This window comes from Uloborus diversus, chromosome 4 (assembly GCF_026930045.1).
Source record: "Uloborus diversus isolate 005 chromosome 4, Udiv.v.3.1, whole genome shotgun sequence".
In the NCBI taxonomy this organism is placed as follows: Eukaryota; Metazoa; Arthropoda; class Arachnida; order Araneae; family Uloboridae; genus Uloborus; species Uloborus diversus.
Window position 1 is genome coordinate 53,207,225 of NC_072734.1, and position 17,035 is coordinate 53,224,259.

Sequence of the window (17,035 nt, forward strand, 5' to 3'; positions counted from 1 at the left end):
CTATTTGTTATATCTTCACAAAGGAAAACCGCAGCTGTAAAAATTTTTCTTGCATGAAATTTGATAAACAGGTACTCCTATTTCTTCATGTATCGATGATGTAGCACTTTTATTCAAATGTGCTACATCATCATTACAGAAATATTTCTTAATGTCACAGCTTCATGTAAATTTCAAAGAGTCTATCACCATCCGACTTTCACACACACACACACAGTCATATTATAAAGAGTTATATTTGAGCAAAACTTTCTTTTTTATTTCAGAATCAGTATTTTTTTTAGCAGCAACCCTTTCTTGTACAGTAAAGGAGGGAATCACTTCCAGCAGAACATGTTCCAAAATTGTTGACTGAACTAATATATATATATATATATATATATATATATATATATATATATATATATATGAGTATAAGCAAGTATATACGTGTATAGTCGAATGTATACCTGTAGAGATTTAAAATATTTGCGGATACCCATATACGTATTTATTGGTGCATTTATGTGAATACGTCTATATACGTGCCTACACGAGTATATGCCTATGCATACGCATATACTCGTATATTTAACCTCGTTTACTGTAAAAACAATACGTATTAAGTGAAATTAAAATTTAATTTATGTCTTCCTTATACTTAAGGATTAAGTGACATTAGAAGAACAATATTTGCTTAAGCCTAATATTATGACCACTTTACCCCATCTTACTTAAATTGTTCTAAAAAATTATCTAAAATAGATTCAGCTAACTGCTAATGACTAAGGGTTCTTGAGACATGTAGGAAGCTTCCTATGCAGTCAATCTGTTCATAATTCTAAGAAACAAAATTTCCCAAGGAAGTTAAAAGAGGTATTTAGATTTTAAAACTTTACATATTCACACACAATATTTTTTTTCACCAAATAAAATTTTGCCAGTTGTAAAATTTTGTATTCAAAATGTAGCTTCTAACTGCCCTACTCGATAATAAAATTTTCACATTCATTCGAACATTTATTTCCAAGCTATAGCCATTTATTTGACGAATGACCACTTTACCCCATTGACCACTTTCCCCCACCAGACCCTAAGCATTTTAAAAAAAATATTATGCGTTGGAGAATGGTTTTGTATTGATGTCTTTGTGTTTTCTTTTCCTTGTAGAAAAGATAATCCAATTTGAACGAATGTGCTTTTTGAGCAAAAGATCATTATTTTAATTTTAAAAATTTTGTGCCTAAAAAAAATCAAACTTTTTTATCCACCTAATTAAAGAAATAAAATAAACAATAATTTTTAGTCTAAAAATCAAGAAAATTACATTTGGAAATGATGTACTTAATACATATGTTTTTTTAAGAGATAAGGGGCGGGGGGGGGGGACTTCATTCAAAAAATTACTACATTTTTTGCAGGCTTTACATCAAGAAAGATTATGAGTCTATTGGTTGATTCAGTAAATTTAAATCACTTTTTACTAGGATTTTTTTTCATATTCTAAATGATATTTTACGCAAATGTTTTTATTGAAAGGTAAAGGTTTTATTTTCATTCTCAGTCTTTCGCTTCGTTAATATTACATAAATTCAAATTTAAACACTTTCTTTGAAAAAAAATAGTTTTCAACTGAATCTACTTAAAATTAGACGCCTTTGTATAGTGCTGTATGGAAAAAGCACTCATTTATTTATATTTAAGTAAGTGTGCCATATAAGACCAACCAAAGGTTTAGAAGTCAATATCTGGATTATTTATGATTAAATTGGAACCAATTTCTGTACATTCATGAATCGACTCATAATGAAAAAGAAAAAATAAGTATTCAATGGTGGAATGTTAAGTTTAAACTATATCAGCCTTATTATTAACATAGAGCCCTAATAAGTCCTACTTTAAAAAAATCCTAAAAAGTACAATCACACGACAAAAAATTGAAAATTTCTTTGTTGTCAATATAAAATAATAGTAAACCGCATTTGATAATCTCAAAAACATTTTCAATAGTTCCATATATACTTCAATGGAAAGGAGAAAATAGATCAACACATTCGGGGTACTGATAAGCCATTGCTTTATTTTTTTAGTCACTCATGAGCGCAGTTCATGCACACATGAGACATTGAGAAGCAAAGGGATATAAGTGGGTATTTTCAAGTTTCGAGTAAAACGTGTTTAATTATACACCGATCAATGGGGTAAGATTGAGACAGGTTATTATTCTTTTTTTATATAAAGCACGATATCAACTAGACGTATAATTGTTAGAGGAATACTCAACTGACATATTAATGAATTTTTAATTTTTTTTACTTTAAAAATAAAGATAGGAACAGAGTAAAGCTTTAAAAAGTGTTCCGAAACTTACCCCATCTAACGGAGTCATAAAATGAGGTATGAATCGCTGGGACTGAATTTAAGAATCAGTTTTGATCCGTTGTATTTTGAAGTGTTATAACTTGAAAGATCTAATATAGCGTTTTTTGATTCTCTCATCATTTCTTGTTATCGAGTCATTGTCTCTTCTTAAAGGATACAATGTAACTAGTCGTAGAAAGATCTCAAGAAGTTCATACAGAACTAAAGTAGTCTGCTTTCCTGTTCGTCAACTTTGTTTCTTTTGTCATCAGCTATCTTTCTCATTCAGTTTGCTTAATCTGAAAATTATTCCAAATATACACAGTAGGATCTAAAAGTCCGGCGACTATAAAACGATTTGTAATATTGAACATAACGGGTCACCTGAACCAACTTCACAAACCGGGTATGATCCATGGGGAGTAGATTGGGCAACACTCATTCACAAGACGATTGAAAAGCTCCAGCTCCAATTTTTCTAACAGCTCCAACTTTGACGTCGTAACAACCGGCACTTTCACTGCATTACTTTGGTTGCTAATTGAAGGACCGCACATTGAGCCAAAAGAAGTATAATTTAAAAAACAAGCACTATTACTACGTAAAAAGAAACAATATAACATACCTTTGGAAGTGATTTCAAATGTTTTGCTGGTTTTCGTCTTTTCTTTGCCACATTTACATTTTTCGTTAGATATTATGTACTAGTCTCCGCGAAAAAGTATTTCAGCTTACAGAAAGAAACAACACTTGAAGAAAACATTTTCAATTTTTACAACCCTTGATTTCTGGAAATTAGAAGCTCTTAGACCACAATGTAGTTTCATAAATCACAACAATATATTTTCGTGTTGAACATGACATAGTTGTCCTTGCAAATGTTTGTGATGGAAGAAAATGAATTTATTCAATGACTTGAGGGAAGAACCAACACGTTGATGGAATAAAAAATGGAGGTAATGATACATTGTGAAATTCTAATGTTTTCGTTTATGCTTCAGAAGGATAAACATCAAGGAAATAGGCGTCATATGTACCTCGAAGCCAAAAGAAAATGGTTTGGGGCCATACATATTATCATTTATGTGACAAAGTATGTTTAGTTATAGGGCACGACATTGCAGTGCATAGCAATTTATACTCGTTTGGAAATGCAAGAGATATTAGAGGTGACTTTGGGAATTTCAGGTGTATTTTCTAACTGTAATAAACTTCTAATTCCTTACCGATGTAACCATCTGTTCTTCACACTAAAATTTAAAAAAACTAATTAAAATAAAAAAATCACTTCGTTTTAAACACTTACTGTTATCGTTGAAACTCTTGAAGGGAAAAAGTGAAAAAGGGGCGCTTGAAAAGAGCGCAAGCACTGCGACCACTAGTCTATTGCACTTCTTGAAATTCTAAGTTCAATTAGTTCAATTTTAATGACTCCCTTTCCTTCCAAATAAAAATAATTACTATAAAACGGTCAAAAACTGAAAAAAAATGGGGTGTGCCATTTCCAAAAAGTTAGATGTGATGAGGGAAAACGGTGATTTTATTTGAATTCAGAGCATCGGTTTTCATACGAATCAGCAAGACTGGTGTCAGAAGTATTTTAAATGCTCTCTTTTTGTTAGGCTGAGCAGTGTAATTTTTGCCAATGTTACCAAAATGAAGCGATAATTGTTTAAAAATTTCGTCCAAAATCTCAAATTGATTGTGTCAAAATCTCAAGCATCAAAACATTCCCTACATTGCGCGTCTATTTCAACTTCAACTCACTTCGATGAATGAACAAATATATTTAGCAACAAGTTTGCAAAACAGTGTTACTATGAGTACAGCATTGTTTCAACCCATTGCATATTAAAGAATTTAAACTGTTTCAGCATTTGAAACTTTTTTCATCGATTACAAAATTCAGCCAGACTTTTCTACATCATAATGATTCAATGATTTCATTGACTGCTGCGATATCATTACATTTTTAATAATGCAATAAGATTTATTATTATTATTATTGTTTTTCGAGGCATTGAAAAATCATATTGCGCTGTATGATTTTTTAAATATATTTTTTAAATAATTTAAGCAGGCAATTATTCATCTTTAGTTTTTAAAATGCATTCTAAGAAAAGCAAGTATCACTTTCAAGATACTGAGTTATATACTGCAATTTTATTTTGAAATTTATATTCCTTTCTTAAAGGGTTTTATTCTATGTATAAAATCTCCTTAAAACGTAATGAGTTTGCATTTGATTCAAAGTCACATTTCGTGAAGAAAAATTTAAAGGCACCAGAAAATTGCCATTTTAGTTAAAAATTGTTTTATGAAAATGTTGTCTTCGTTTTCCGATGACCTTTTTTTAAAAAACACCATAAAGCGCTTGCAACTGAAAATAATGGTGGAAACTTAAGCAATTCCACCTTTAAACATTCTACTTTTAAATATGAATTTTGAAGTTAGCACAAAAACAATAGATAAAAGTATAGCAACCATAATTTAACTACAAATATAAGTTTTAACATACCAAGGCTCTTCAATAGCATTTGCATACACTACATTGATAACAATGTATTTGTTTCACAGTATTTCGTTCTTAATTTTGAATGGTTTTTCTGAAAAGTGTAAACTAAATACAGTTGCACATCATTTTACCCACCGTGTTTGCACCGACGTGACGTCCAAAATTATCGCCTAAATGTAGTATTGATGGTGTTTCAGCATATATATATATATATATATATATATATATATATATATATATATATATATATATATATACTTAATTTTTGAAGAGCAATTTCCATAAGTAGTTTTGAAGTCGGTTCCATTTTTTTTAATTTTAACCTTCAAGAAATAAATAAATTAATAAGTAACTTTCTTCTGTTTAGTTGTAAGAAAATAATATTTCAAAACAAAAGCCTGAAATTGAACCACTTACCATAACCAGTTGCATAAAAATGAGTTGAGAAAAAAATAACGCTCAGGTAAGAAACTTCAAACCCAATTCTTCAAGCCCCGACTGTAAAAGCGTAAATGATGAAAGAATGTGAAACTGGTTACAAAAATGCATTAAATACTGATGAAAATTTCGAAAACGTTTCTTTTATTTAGTTTTTGGCTATTGTTTGAAAAGAAGTTTACTTTCTGTAAAAGAAGATAAGTTGGCACATAATTTTATGACCTAACTCGCAAAGTAAATATTTTTGTAAACACAATTATAAGAATAGCAAAGATCATAAACACACATGATGATATGGACCTACATTTAAACTTTATTTTAATTAAATTGTAACAATACATATTGTTTCAATATTAATAGATATCGAAAAAAGATATGATTCACTCTTATCTGATTCTGCATATTTGTATTAAAACTTATCTTGGCACCCTCGGTTGGCAACAGAGCGTACTTGGTGTTCTTGCGCGTTTTTTTTTTTTTTTTTGCTGTCTTATTTTACTATTTTATATGGGTTTTTTTGGTCTAGTTTTAGTGTATTGTGGCTTTTACTTGTGTACATCTACATTTCTTTTAACCCAGTTCAGGATTTAAAATTTTTTCGTGTTTTAACATAAATCAAAGACTAGATTCAAGATCGCCGATTTCAATGATGAAGCTTTTTATGAGTCACTTCTGAGTTGTTATTCGAAGATTGAAAGTGCAATCAATTCCAAGAATAATATGAGTCAACAGCCACCAGAAGCTGTTGAGGTCAGAAATGCAGTAAATGAACTGAAGTTTTTGATTTCAATGAACTTCGAACGTGTTAAGGCACATGCTTATCGTGAAGCATGTAAAGAAAGCTTGCATGAGTTTTTCGATTTAAAGTAACCTTTTTTTGCCAGTGCTGTGGCTTCATCTGGAGATTGTGCCTCGGTTGTTTCATCTAAATCAACCGATCTTGCTGCAGCTTATGAACGACCTGATGTCCCCTTGATTAACAAGAAATCAAAGTCCAAAAGCATAATAAATGGAGCTAACAAGTGCACGGGCTTGAAAATTATCCCTAAATATACCTGAAAGGAAGGCTGTATTTTTGTTCAGGTTAAGTCCGGAATCATCACCAAAGGTAGTTCTTGACGTTTTGGCTCCACTGAAATTGGATCATATCCAATGCAAGAAACTAATTACCACATATGACTCTTATTCATCTTTTTACATTGAGGTTTGCGAAAAGAATTTTGAACGTTTAATGAATCCAAAAGTATGGCCTAAAGGTTGCCTTGTGACAGAATTTTTCGGACGTTTGAGAATGGAACGTGTTATACTGGACGCTGATACTGATTGTGAGAATGGGACTCTTAATTCCGAAACTGATGATAAATGACTCAATATTTATTACCAAAACATCCGTGGCTTGAGAACTAAAATTTCTATGTTCAGCTCTGTTTCTTCCAAAGGTTTTGATATAATTTGTCTTACTGAAACTTAGCTTTGTGAAGATATTGATTCTGCTGACTTATTTGACAATAGATATACTGTTTTCAGAAAAGATCGTGATTTTGTGGCTAATGACTGTACGCCTGGTGGTGGTGTAATTCTTGCTATCAAGAACTGTTTTCTGCTGCTAATATTGACTTGCTGAACTTAAACTTTGAATCTTTGTGGATATCTATAAATTTGAGATTTTGCCGTAAATTGCTTTTGTGCGTTGTTTATTGTCCACCTGGTTTTAATAATGAAAAATATCTTGAGTTTTTTGACTGCTTTGAACGTTTTAGTTCTTTTGGTAATATTTTTATCTGCGGTGATTGTAACCTGCACAATATCGATCTTGAAAATGTTCATTTTATGAATTCTTCTGTCAGAAATTTATTTAACTTTATGAATCTGCATGATCTTAAACAATTCAATAATGTTCTCAATTATAATCGTAAATACCTTGACTTAATTTTATCTAATGTTCAGTTTTGTGATATTTTGGTTGTGCATAGTGTTGATCCTCTGGTTTCGGAAGATCTGCATCATCCTGCTCTTGTAATTGGTGTTAATTTTATGCTTGCTCGTCATAGAAAACGCCCCTTAAAAGTGCTAACTATGATTTCAAGAGAGCTGATTTTTTAAAAATGTTTTGTATTTTTTTCCGAGATTGACTGGAACTTTCTAAATGCTTTTGATGATTTCAATTTCGCAATCAAACTATTCCCATTAAAATTAATATCAGGAAATTTCCTTTTTGGCACTCAACTGAAACCAAAAGATTGATAAGGCATAAGTATAAAGTACGCAAATAGACTTTAAGAACTGATGATCCCAATGTGCTTAATGAATTTCGAACTCAAAGATCTACTCTTAAAAAAAGCAATAAAGATGATTACAGTAAATATTTACGTATTACTGAAAATAATCTTATTTCTGATCCAAAGAAATGTTGGTCCTACTTGAATAACAAATATTCCCTGCCTTAAAAAAAATGTTTTACAACAATGTGTGCTATGATAATGATAGTGATACTGCTGGGGCATGCTCAAACTACTTCAGTTCTATGTATCAGCCTAATACTTGTTATGAAAGAAATTTTAATCTGTTTGAAAACAACGTTTGTGATCTAATTAAAGTTGATATTGGTTATGATGATATGAGACCATTGCCATTAACGCTTTAAGGTCCTCTTCAACAGTTGGAGGTTGATAATGTGCCTTTTTTTTATCGTTAAAGGTTGTGCTGATGGGCTAATCTATCCTCTTCATTTATTTAACCTTTCTGTGAAAAGGAACACATTCCCTGATGCTTGGAAGCATACGAAAATTATTCCTTTTTTAAAACTGGGAATAAAAATGAATGCAGAAATTATCGCCCAATTGCAATTTTGAGCTCTTTTTTGAACATTTTTGAATCTATTATTCATAAAAAGCTCTTTCATCAAGTAAAAAATTTAGCATCACATGCTCAACATGGTTTTTTCCCCAAGCGTTCTACGAGTGCTAATTTGTTTTGTTTAACTAATAAAATCATTTCTGCATTTGAAAGCAGTGGTCAATTTGATATTATTTACACTGATTTTGCAAAAGCGTTTGATGCGGTTGACTTCGGTATTCTTTTGACGAAATTGAATTACATTGGCTTTCACATCAGTCTTACAGATTGTTTTTTTTTCATATTAAGTGGTCGAATGTTATATGTTTATTTCAATGGTGCCATTTCTGATGATTTTACTAATACTTCTGGTGTGCCGCAAGGCTCTAATTTAGGACTCTTGCTTTTTATTTTATTCATAAATGATATTTGTAATATTTTTCAATATTGTGACTATCTTTTGTTCGCTGATGATTTAAAGCTATTTAGAAACATTCGTATTCTAAGTAGTGATGTGCCGGATCGTTAAAAAAGTAGATCCGCGGATACGGATCCGGATCATTAGTGTCAAGATCCGCGGATACGGATACGGATCTCATTTTTTTTAAAACCCAATTAAACTATCCAAGTGTAATATTTGTTACGGAAGTTATTTATTACGGAAGGTATGGCAGTTTCTTCAAAAAATGTCAACTGCGACAAAAATATAATCAAGACTATGATTTACTCTTTAAAGAAATCTCCGTTAAAATTGAGGGAGAGTTGGAAGGAATGGGTCAGCGCTGCATTAATGCTTTGATGGAATGTGAAAAATTATTTCTAGTTTACTCGGCAGATGTAGGATACAGGAGCAAGAGTGTAAAGCTGCTACTGGACAGGCTAGGAATAATTCTTCCCATTTTATTTCAGCATAAATGCAGCGCTGAACCATTCCACCGAACTTCTTGGACCGACGAAATACAGAGCCGGGAACAGCTTTACAAACAGTAAATAGAGAATTTAGTCTCACTTTTTTTAAGGATGCCGAGGAAAACAAAAATGAAAAATAACAGAAACCCCAAATTAATAACAAAAACTAATATTAAATTAAAACTTTGAAAAATAAAACATATCCCAGAGAGTCGACCTCATATTAAGATGAATTCCGCGGGTCAAAACACACATTTGTTATCAAATATGAACTGACAGCAGGTAAAAGTTTTAAATCATTGAGCTTTTTCTCCTTATCTTCCGACTATGGAATCGCTACTAATCACGCGTATAAAGACTTAGAATTGCATTTAAAGTTTACTTAACAAGATTATAGCTCCTACTGTATATAAGTTGAAAGTTTAAAATAAATATCAAACGCGGAAAACTTCGTTCTTTCAGTTAGGGCCAACATTTTTAACGTACGGGTAAATTTTTAATTGTGAAAAACATTAAATCGGTTTTTAATTAATATCTCCGGTAATTAAAGTTCTACAAAAACGAGGCCAAGCTAAGAACACTTTCGAAAAAGTCACCTTTTGAACGAAAAATGAACTATCAAAATCGGATCATCAGTTTAGGAGCTACGATGCTACAAAAAGACACACTGATACACACTTTTAAAACTTATTTCTCCTTACTTTTTGCAACGGGGGGGGGGGGGGGGGGGGGGGTACAAATTAGCTTCTGAAATGATACCTTATAATTTAAATAGGGAATAAAACCTAATTTAAACGGAATTTAAGAGCATTTTTTTTAAATATTTAAAAAAATTTTAGAATAGAAATAATCCGTTTAAGATCCGTCAAAAAAGTAACGGATACGGATACGGATACAGATCTTTATTTTCCTTCGGATATCCGCGGATACGGATATCTGGAACATCACTAATTCTAAGCAGTATCTCTGACGCTACCCTTTTACAGATTGATTTGGATAAGCTGCACCGGTGGTGCATGGGAAATAGACTTTATTTACATATTAGTAAATGCAGTGTTTTGAGTTACAGTCGCAGATCTGAGCCATTCTTGCATCTTTATAAAAATTGACCAACAGTGTTTATCGCGTTCTGACTTCGCTATGGATTTGGGAATCACTTTCAATACTAACCTTGATTTTACGCAACACATTAACAACATTGTTTCAACGGCATATCAGGTTCTGTTTTTTTTTTTTTTTAAACACAAGACTAAAGATTTTTCTAATGAGCAAGCACTAAAAACACTTTATTTTTGTCTTGTGCGCTCCAAACTCGAGTACTGCAGTCTCATTTGAAATCCCTATTACAATAATAAATCTAAAACTCTTGAGCAGCTGATCCAAATTTGTTTATTATTTATGTTACAGAACTAATAATCAAGATTTTTAAACTTATTCTTACTCTCATTTACTCTCCCGTGCTGTTCATTCAGATAGAATCGTCTTTACTTAGCCGCTTGCCGTATTCCACGTTCTTCGTGGTGAGACAGTACCAGATTCATTCCTAGACTGGTACGGTTTTCATTTTCAAAACATATTGGACATTCATCCGTCTAACGCGTGCATGCTTTTACAAACTTATCCGAAAACAGTTGATTAAAATGCAATGTGCTATAGATGTAGAAGAATGTTGCTGCTCTTGTTAATAGCAGGGGTGCTCACCTAGGAGATTGGGGGGGGGGGGGGTCATGGTTCAGAATGCGCCATTCAAATTTTTAGGAGGGTTTTGAGGGGGTCTTGCTTTTTGGGGGGGGTCTATGTAATATGTAGGGGGATGCGCCCTTGCTGTTAGGGAGGGCACCCCTGTTAATACAGTTTTTTTTTCATATTATTTTATAACTAGAATTATTTACTTTAACCCCCAAGTTAAATTAGATAAACTATGGATTCTTTGTGACCAAAAACTAACAAATCAACTGAACAACATCGATAGAATAATCATTAGGTTTAGGCTATCTTTAAGCGTTAAATAGTGGTTGTGATCTAGTCCTTGTATTTACTATTGTGATTGATGTAAGAAATGTAACATTTTTTAAAATATGAGTATCTTAACTTTTACTTATACTTTTTTTACACACCTATTACCATACATGAAGCTAAGAGGTAACAGTAACACCTCTTAAGTCTGTTATCTCCCTTAGGTGCTTGTTTGTCTCTATTTTTCATTTCCTAAATACAGTAGACCCTCGTTTTACGCGGGGGTTACGTTTAACGGAAATGCCGCGTAAATTGAAACCAAATAAATTGAGACCTAATACTAGTGTTTAAATGGGGGTTTGGTTCCGTAGATAACAAAATACTTCATTCTAGTGATAACTAATTATATAACAAGTATAATATGTACTTATATCGACTTTTATGCGCAACATGCATAAAGAAAACAAATTAATTTCGTGTTCTGTTTATAAAGAGGAGCTGGTTATGATAGTCTTTTGGCAGTCAATAGGAATTTTTCTCTGTAATTCTTTGCAGAGAATTAACGCATCCACGTTCACTTGCGTCATTTCCATGATAGAATCTTCCCTCACTGACAAATCAGAAATATCATTTCTATTGTCTAGGAATGGCTCCAAATTTTCAATATACAGTTGACTCTCTGTTTAACGACTTTTAAGGGACCACAAAAAATCGTCCTTAAGTACAAAACGTCCTTAAATAGAATGCTTTTAACACTACAGTGAACCATCTGGGACCGTGAAAAGCCGTCGTTAAACAGAGAGCCAACTGTAAACGTTTTTGGTTGTGTGTCACCGACGTCGGTATCCTCGTTGGTTTTGCTCTCCTTTGTCTCTCCTAAAAGCTCTTCTTCGAGTGAATTCTGAACTGTGCGAGTTTATTAAATTTACCTCTGGAAAAAGCTCTGGAACCAATCGCATAATATGTCTCCAGTGGCCCAAGCTCGATTATTTGCACGCCAAAATGCAGTTAATTACGCGTAATCTGAAATCTTTAGGAGTTTGGATTTTGAAAGAGGGAAACATTTTATTTGTTTGCACTGCCACATCCGCGTAAAACCGAAACTCATCCGCATTAAATAAAATAAAGGAGTCAAATCTTTAACCGCGTATAATAGAAATTGCGTAAAATAAACCCGCGTAAAACGAGGGTCTACTGTAAACCTTTTTCATCCAAAAGCTCACAATTTTTTGCATTGAAAAAGGTGTTCCTTATAACAACGAAACACGTGTATGCAGTAATTTGTAATTTTTGAAAACGTTGTTTAATTGATTCATTTAAATTTCAAGCACGAATTCGTTTATTCGTTATTCACTTGCATGATATTTTTAGCAGCATTTCAGTTCTTATTTTTGAAATTTTGATAAGAAATTATCAGAAATAGCTAAGTCCGTAAATGTAAATGATCCACTGATGCAATAAAACACATTAAGGGGCTTCGTCAAAGTAATGTGTTAAAATGTTCCATAATTGCCAAAAACATATTTTGAGCCACTGCTAAATATAGCCGCAACGGAGCAGACGCAAGACATTTGTCTCAATAAAAAGGAAACATACCAAATTTTAAGACCATTGTAAAAAAAATTGTTTTGAAAATTAAATAGTGTTTTTGTTTGTTCATTTCTGTTTTTAGTCACTTTCTTCAAAATTGTATAACTATTTATTTCTTTTTGTACTCTTACAAATGAAAAGCAGCACAAAAGAGAAAACTAAATAACCACAAATTGTTAACTTTTAAAAGAGATTCTTAAAATAAATTCAACACAATTTATCTTTGAATATATTTTAAAGATAAATGCTTGATTATATCTCAACAGCATAAAAGCAATATATATTTGAAAGGCTCAGGGCCTGAAAGGATCTTCTGCAATACTAAAACCAGACTTGCTTTTCTCCAAATGACATAATTTATCGTCATGTTTATTTCAATTTTTATTATGAGGGACAAAAAGTTTGATCGAAAAGCCACTTCTTGTGGCTTGTCACATTTCTGCCCCGAGCATTTGATGTCAAATAAAAAGCTTCATATGTGAAAACTGAACGTTCCGTTTCTTTCACGTCAGTGGACATTGTCTTCTGTTGCATTTGTTCCGCATTTATTTCAACATTTCTGCCTCGAGCCCTTCATTTGATGTCAAATAAAAAGTTTCATATGTGGACTGAACTTTCCGTTTCTTTCACGTCAGTGGACGGTGTCTCCTGTTGCATTTGTTCTGCATTTTTTTCAGGGCATTCCACGTTAGTAGGATTCCAGGGTTGCAGTTCTGCTGATCCAAAAACAGCAAAGCATATCCCAGAAATCATAGCTACTGAGATTGATATTATGAAAAACTTGTTCCATTGTCCTACTGATTGCTGAAAAAAAAAAGGATTCTTAAAATAACAATAAAAAAACATTACTTCATTCACAATTTTTTCTAGTTTTCAATAAAACAAAGTTAATGTATTACACGAGATTTGAACCTTTTCAACCACGCTCCAGTTCAGGGTGTTTTGAATAGTCAGTGCATTTTTATTTGAAACAGAAATATTATTAGAAGCATCAAAATACTTATATCAGTTTACCAGATGATATTTTATGTGATAATACTTCAAACGTACTCACGTATTTTAACTAATCAATACAGAACAGTATTAAATTTTTTTTTTTTTTTTTTTTTTTTTTTTTTGGGGCAATCACGATTGCTTATTGCTTTCATTTGACTGTTTTGATGTCCTATCATTTTATTTTCTCACCGCCAACCACCGCACCATCACCGTGGACAGGCGCACAGTGGGGCGAAAACGCCAAAAAGCGCTTAGAAGTGTTTTTAAACCTCTCTCGCTTGTTTGTTTACGCAAGCATGTTATAATGGATTTTTCTCGATTTGTTTGGGCTCTGGGTCCAAAGTTCGCAGGTTTACGCAGCTAATTCCTTTTCAGGGTCTTTCTACAGACCATTGATGACCGATTAATATTAATTTCTAAGAGGACATAAGAGGACATTTTTTTGTAGGGCGTTTTGAAAAAAATAACTTTGAATTCCCCAGTTTTCGGTGCTGATCAAAACCAATTATTGGTTTGAATATTCGTTTATTCTTTTTTGTTGCTGTTTTACTATCGTCGGACCCGAGAAAAATTAAATATACCCGCCATTAATAAGAAAAAAATGTATAGATTGTTTAAAAGCAATTTGTTTAAATCCCCTTCATTCATAGTTCTTCACCATCTAAAGGCTATCTACAGCTTTGTAGTGGACGAATGGCTCTAAAATTTCAGTTATGATTGCCCAAGATGTAGGACTGTGCAAATATATCAATCCTCAATTGGTTGACTATTGAAAAAAAAAACCCTTTTAAGCGGTTTTTCTCGCTTTCGCCCCACTGTGAGGCGGGCTCCTCACGCTGCTGCTCCTGTAGCGAAAGCCGTCTCCAGGTTGCATCCATGTCCTACACACACGCGCACACATACACAACTACACACACACACACGCACGCACACATACACACACATACACCTACACACACAAACACATACAACACGCATACATAGACACCTACACATACACACACAAAAAACATACATACACACACAAAAAAACACACACACACATTCATGTCAGCACACAGACACAAACACATATGCCTACACAAGTACACCATACCCCCCTACACACACATTCATACACACAACTACTCACACACTTATGCCAGCATACAAACACACATGCCTACACACACATACACATATCCCTACACACAAACACACTCGCCTATATACACAAACTCGTGATTGCGAAAAACGTAATTTGAATTCAAGATGTCAAAATTATTTTTTTTTTTTTTTTGAAGAGGATAACTTTATATCAGGTAAATTTATTTATTGTTTTGTGTGAATTTGTAAGAATATGTTTTTTTTTTTTTGAGCAATCACAATTGCTTATTGTTCTCATTTGACTGTTTTTGACGTTCCTTTGATTTTTCCCACCGCCGCCCTCCGCACCATCACCGTCGACGGGCTCCTCACGATGCTGCTCCTATAGCGAAAGCCGTCTCCAGATTGCATCCATGTCCTACACACACGCGCATACATACTCAACTACACACACACGCGCACACATACACACAAACACACATACGCACACACACATACACACAGTCAAACACATACACACACAAATACATACAGACACCTACACATACACACACACACACAAACACATACATCCCCCCCCACATAAACACATTCAAACACACAACTACTCACACACTTATGCCAGCACACAGACACAAACACACATGCCTACACACATACACATACCCCTACACACAACACACATATTACCCCCCCCCCCACACAAACACACACGCCTACATACACACACTCGTGATTGCGAAAAACATAACTTGAATTCAAAATGTCAAAATTCAAATTATTATTTTTTTTTTTTTAAGATCGATTTTTTAATCAGAGCAATACAAAATTTCGGATAAAAAATTCAGTGAGAACGTAAAGTAGAACACTTCTCTTTGTTCTTTTTAACACCTTCCATTTCGTCAATGAAATTGCGATTACTGATTTCCAACGAGCACACAAGCTTTCGGTTATTGTTACGTTTTAATGTGCCATTTTCTATATTTGCGATTCTTTATAACTATATTAAAGTAAATTGTAAGTTATAGCGTGTGTACGTGAGTACGTGCACCACTTTGTATTAAATATAGGGTAACGGCACCTGTCAGAGACATGCTTAAGACATGCTTCTCAGGTTAACTCAACTTTCTGAGCCACTTAATGTATTTAGGCAATTTAAACTGTTTTTCTCTCATGCAACTATTTCTCATTCAACGTTTCGCTGCTTCTGGATCCTCTGAATTAGTTAAGTCTATTTTTATTTGCTCAATTTCGAAAAAAACTCCGACCCCCAGTAACAGACACCAAAATATTAAATGGAGATCAGACTCCGATCTGATGATACAGAGTAACAGACAGGATGAAGAATGAATGAGTAATAAACAAAATTTCCTTTTTCGCTTCAAAATGTACAAAAGTTCTGTATTTTCAGAACAAAATCCTCAATAAACTCAAATGAGCAGGAAGTACCAGCTGACTTCGTGGTGGCTGTTCATAACCGTCCACCACTGCATTGTAAATACCAACTGGTTCATAAAATTCACTCTGAGAGCACTGGATCAGCGGTTCCAACTTTTTTAGTTGTGCGGCCCACCAGTTTTGTAGAAAACACCATTGAGGTCCACTAACTACAATATATAACTTACACAGCCAAAATTTAATTTCTGGGAGGGGGGGATAGCCTCTGCTCATAACTGTCCTCTCCTTCTCTTCTCATGCTGCCCTACTGATACAGATATACTGCACAAGAGGAATTTTCAAAATTATTTTTTTTAAAAAGAAAACAACTTTATTGCAACTTCATTGTTATCAAAGTTAAAACGACTTGGAATTTTTGACCTTTTCTTTCCTCCACGAGGAAGTTGATATCTGGATAAGTATAGTCTCAAATAACTTGCAACATTCATTCAATGCATTTCTGTGGTTATTTATTTACTTATTTATTTATTTTGAAAATTGCTATAAGAAGAATCATTCAAATTGTAAGGTTATCGGAAAGCTCCTCAAGTGTCTAAATTCACTGGTTATTCATGCCAGTTCAACAAAGGAGGAGCATTTTTAACTTCAAGCTTGAATCTAATACTAGTTTATTTTGCAATTTTCTTTAAAAGCGTTTCTGATTCATTAGATTTCATCTTTAACTATAGGTGAAAGTTCCTAAGAAATATACTCTTAAAATTCCTTATTGCTATGAGCCAGGGAGTGCTGTTGAGTGACGGTACATCTACTCGTAATAATTAATATCTCTTACAACCACTCTTCCTGAATGCAAGTAAATTCTCGCAAAAAAAAAAAAAAAAAAAAAACTGAAATTAAGACCCCAAGATTTATCTTGGTTCAGATTCTCGACCAGTGTCCATGGCTCAGTGACATACTGCTTGCGGCCCATGG

The 17,035-nt window shown here is 33.2% G+C and overlaps 1 protein-coding gene across 1 annotated transcript in view; it reads right to left on the reverse strand.

Annotated features, from left to right (window-relative positions):
- Positions 1 to 12,841: 12,841 nt before the first annotated feature.
- The window catches only part of LOC129221171 (sodium-dependent phosphate transport protein 3-like), a 41,277-nt gene continuing 37,083 nt past the window's right edge, over positions 12,842 to 17,035 (reverse strand). Inside the window, exon 11 of the mRNA XM_054855622.1 lies at positions 12,842 to 13,387. Within this exon, the coding sequence (XP_054711597.1) occupies positions 13,181 to 13,387 (207 nt within the window). The 3' untranslated portion in view covers positions 12,842 to 13,180. The remainder of the gene's footprint in view (positions 13,388 to 17,035) is intronic.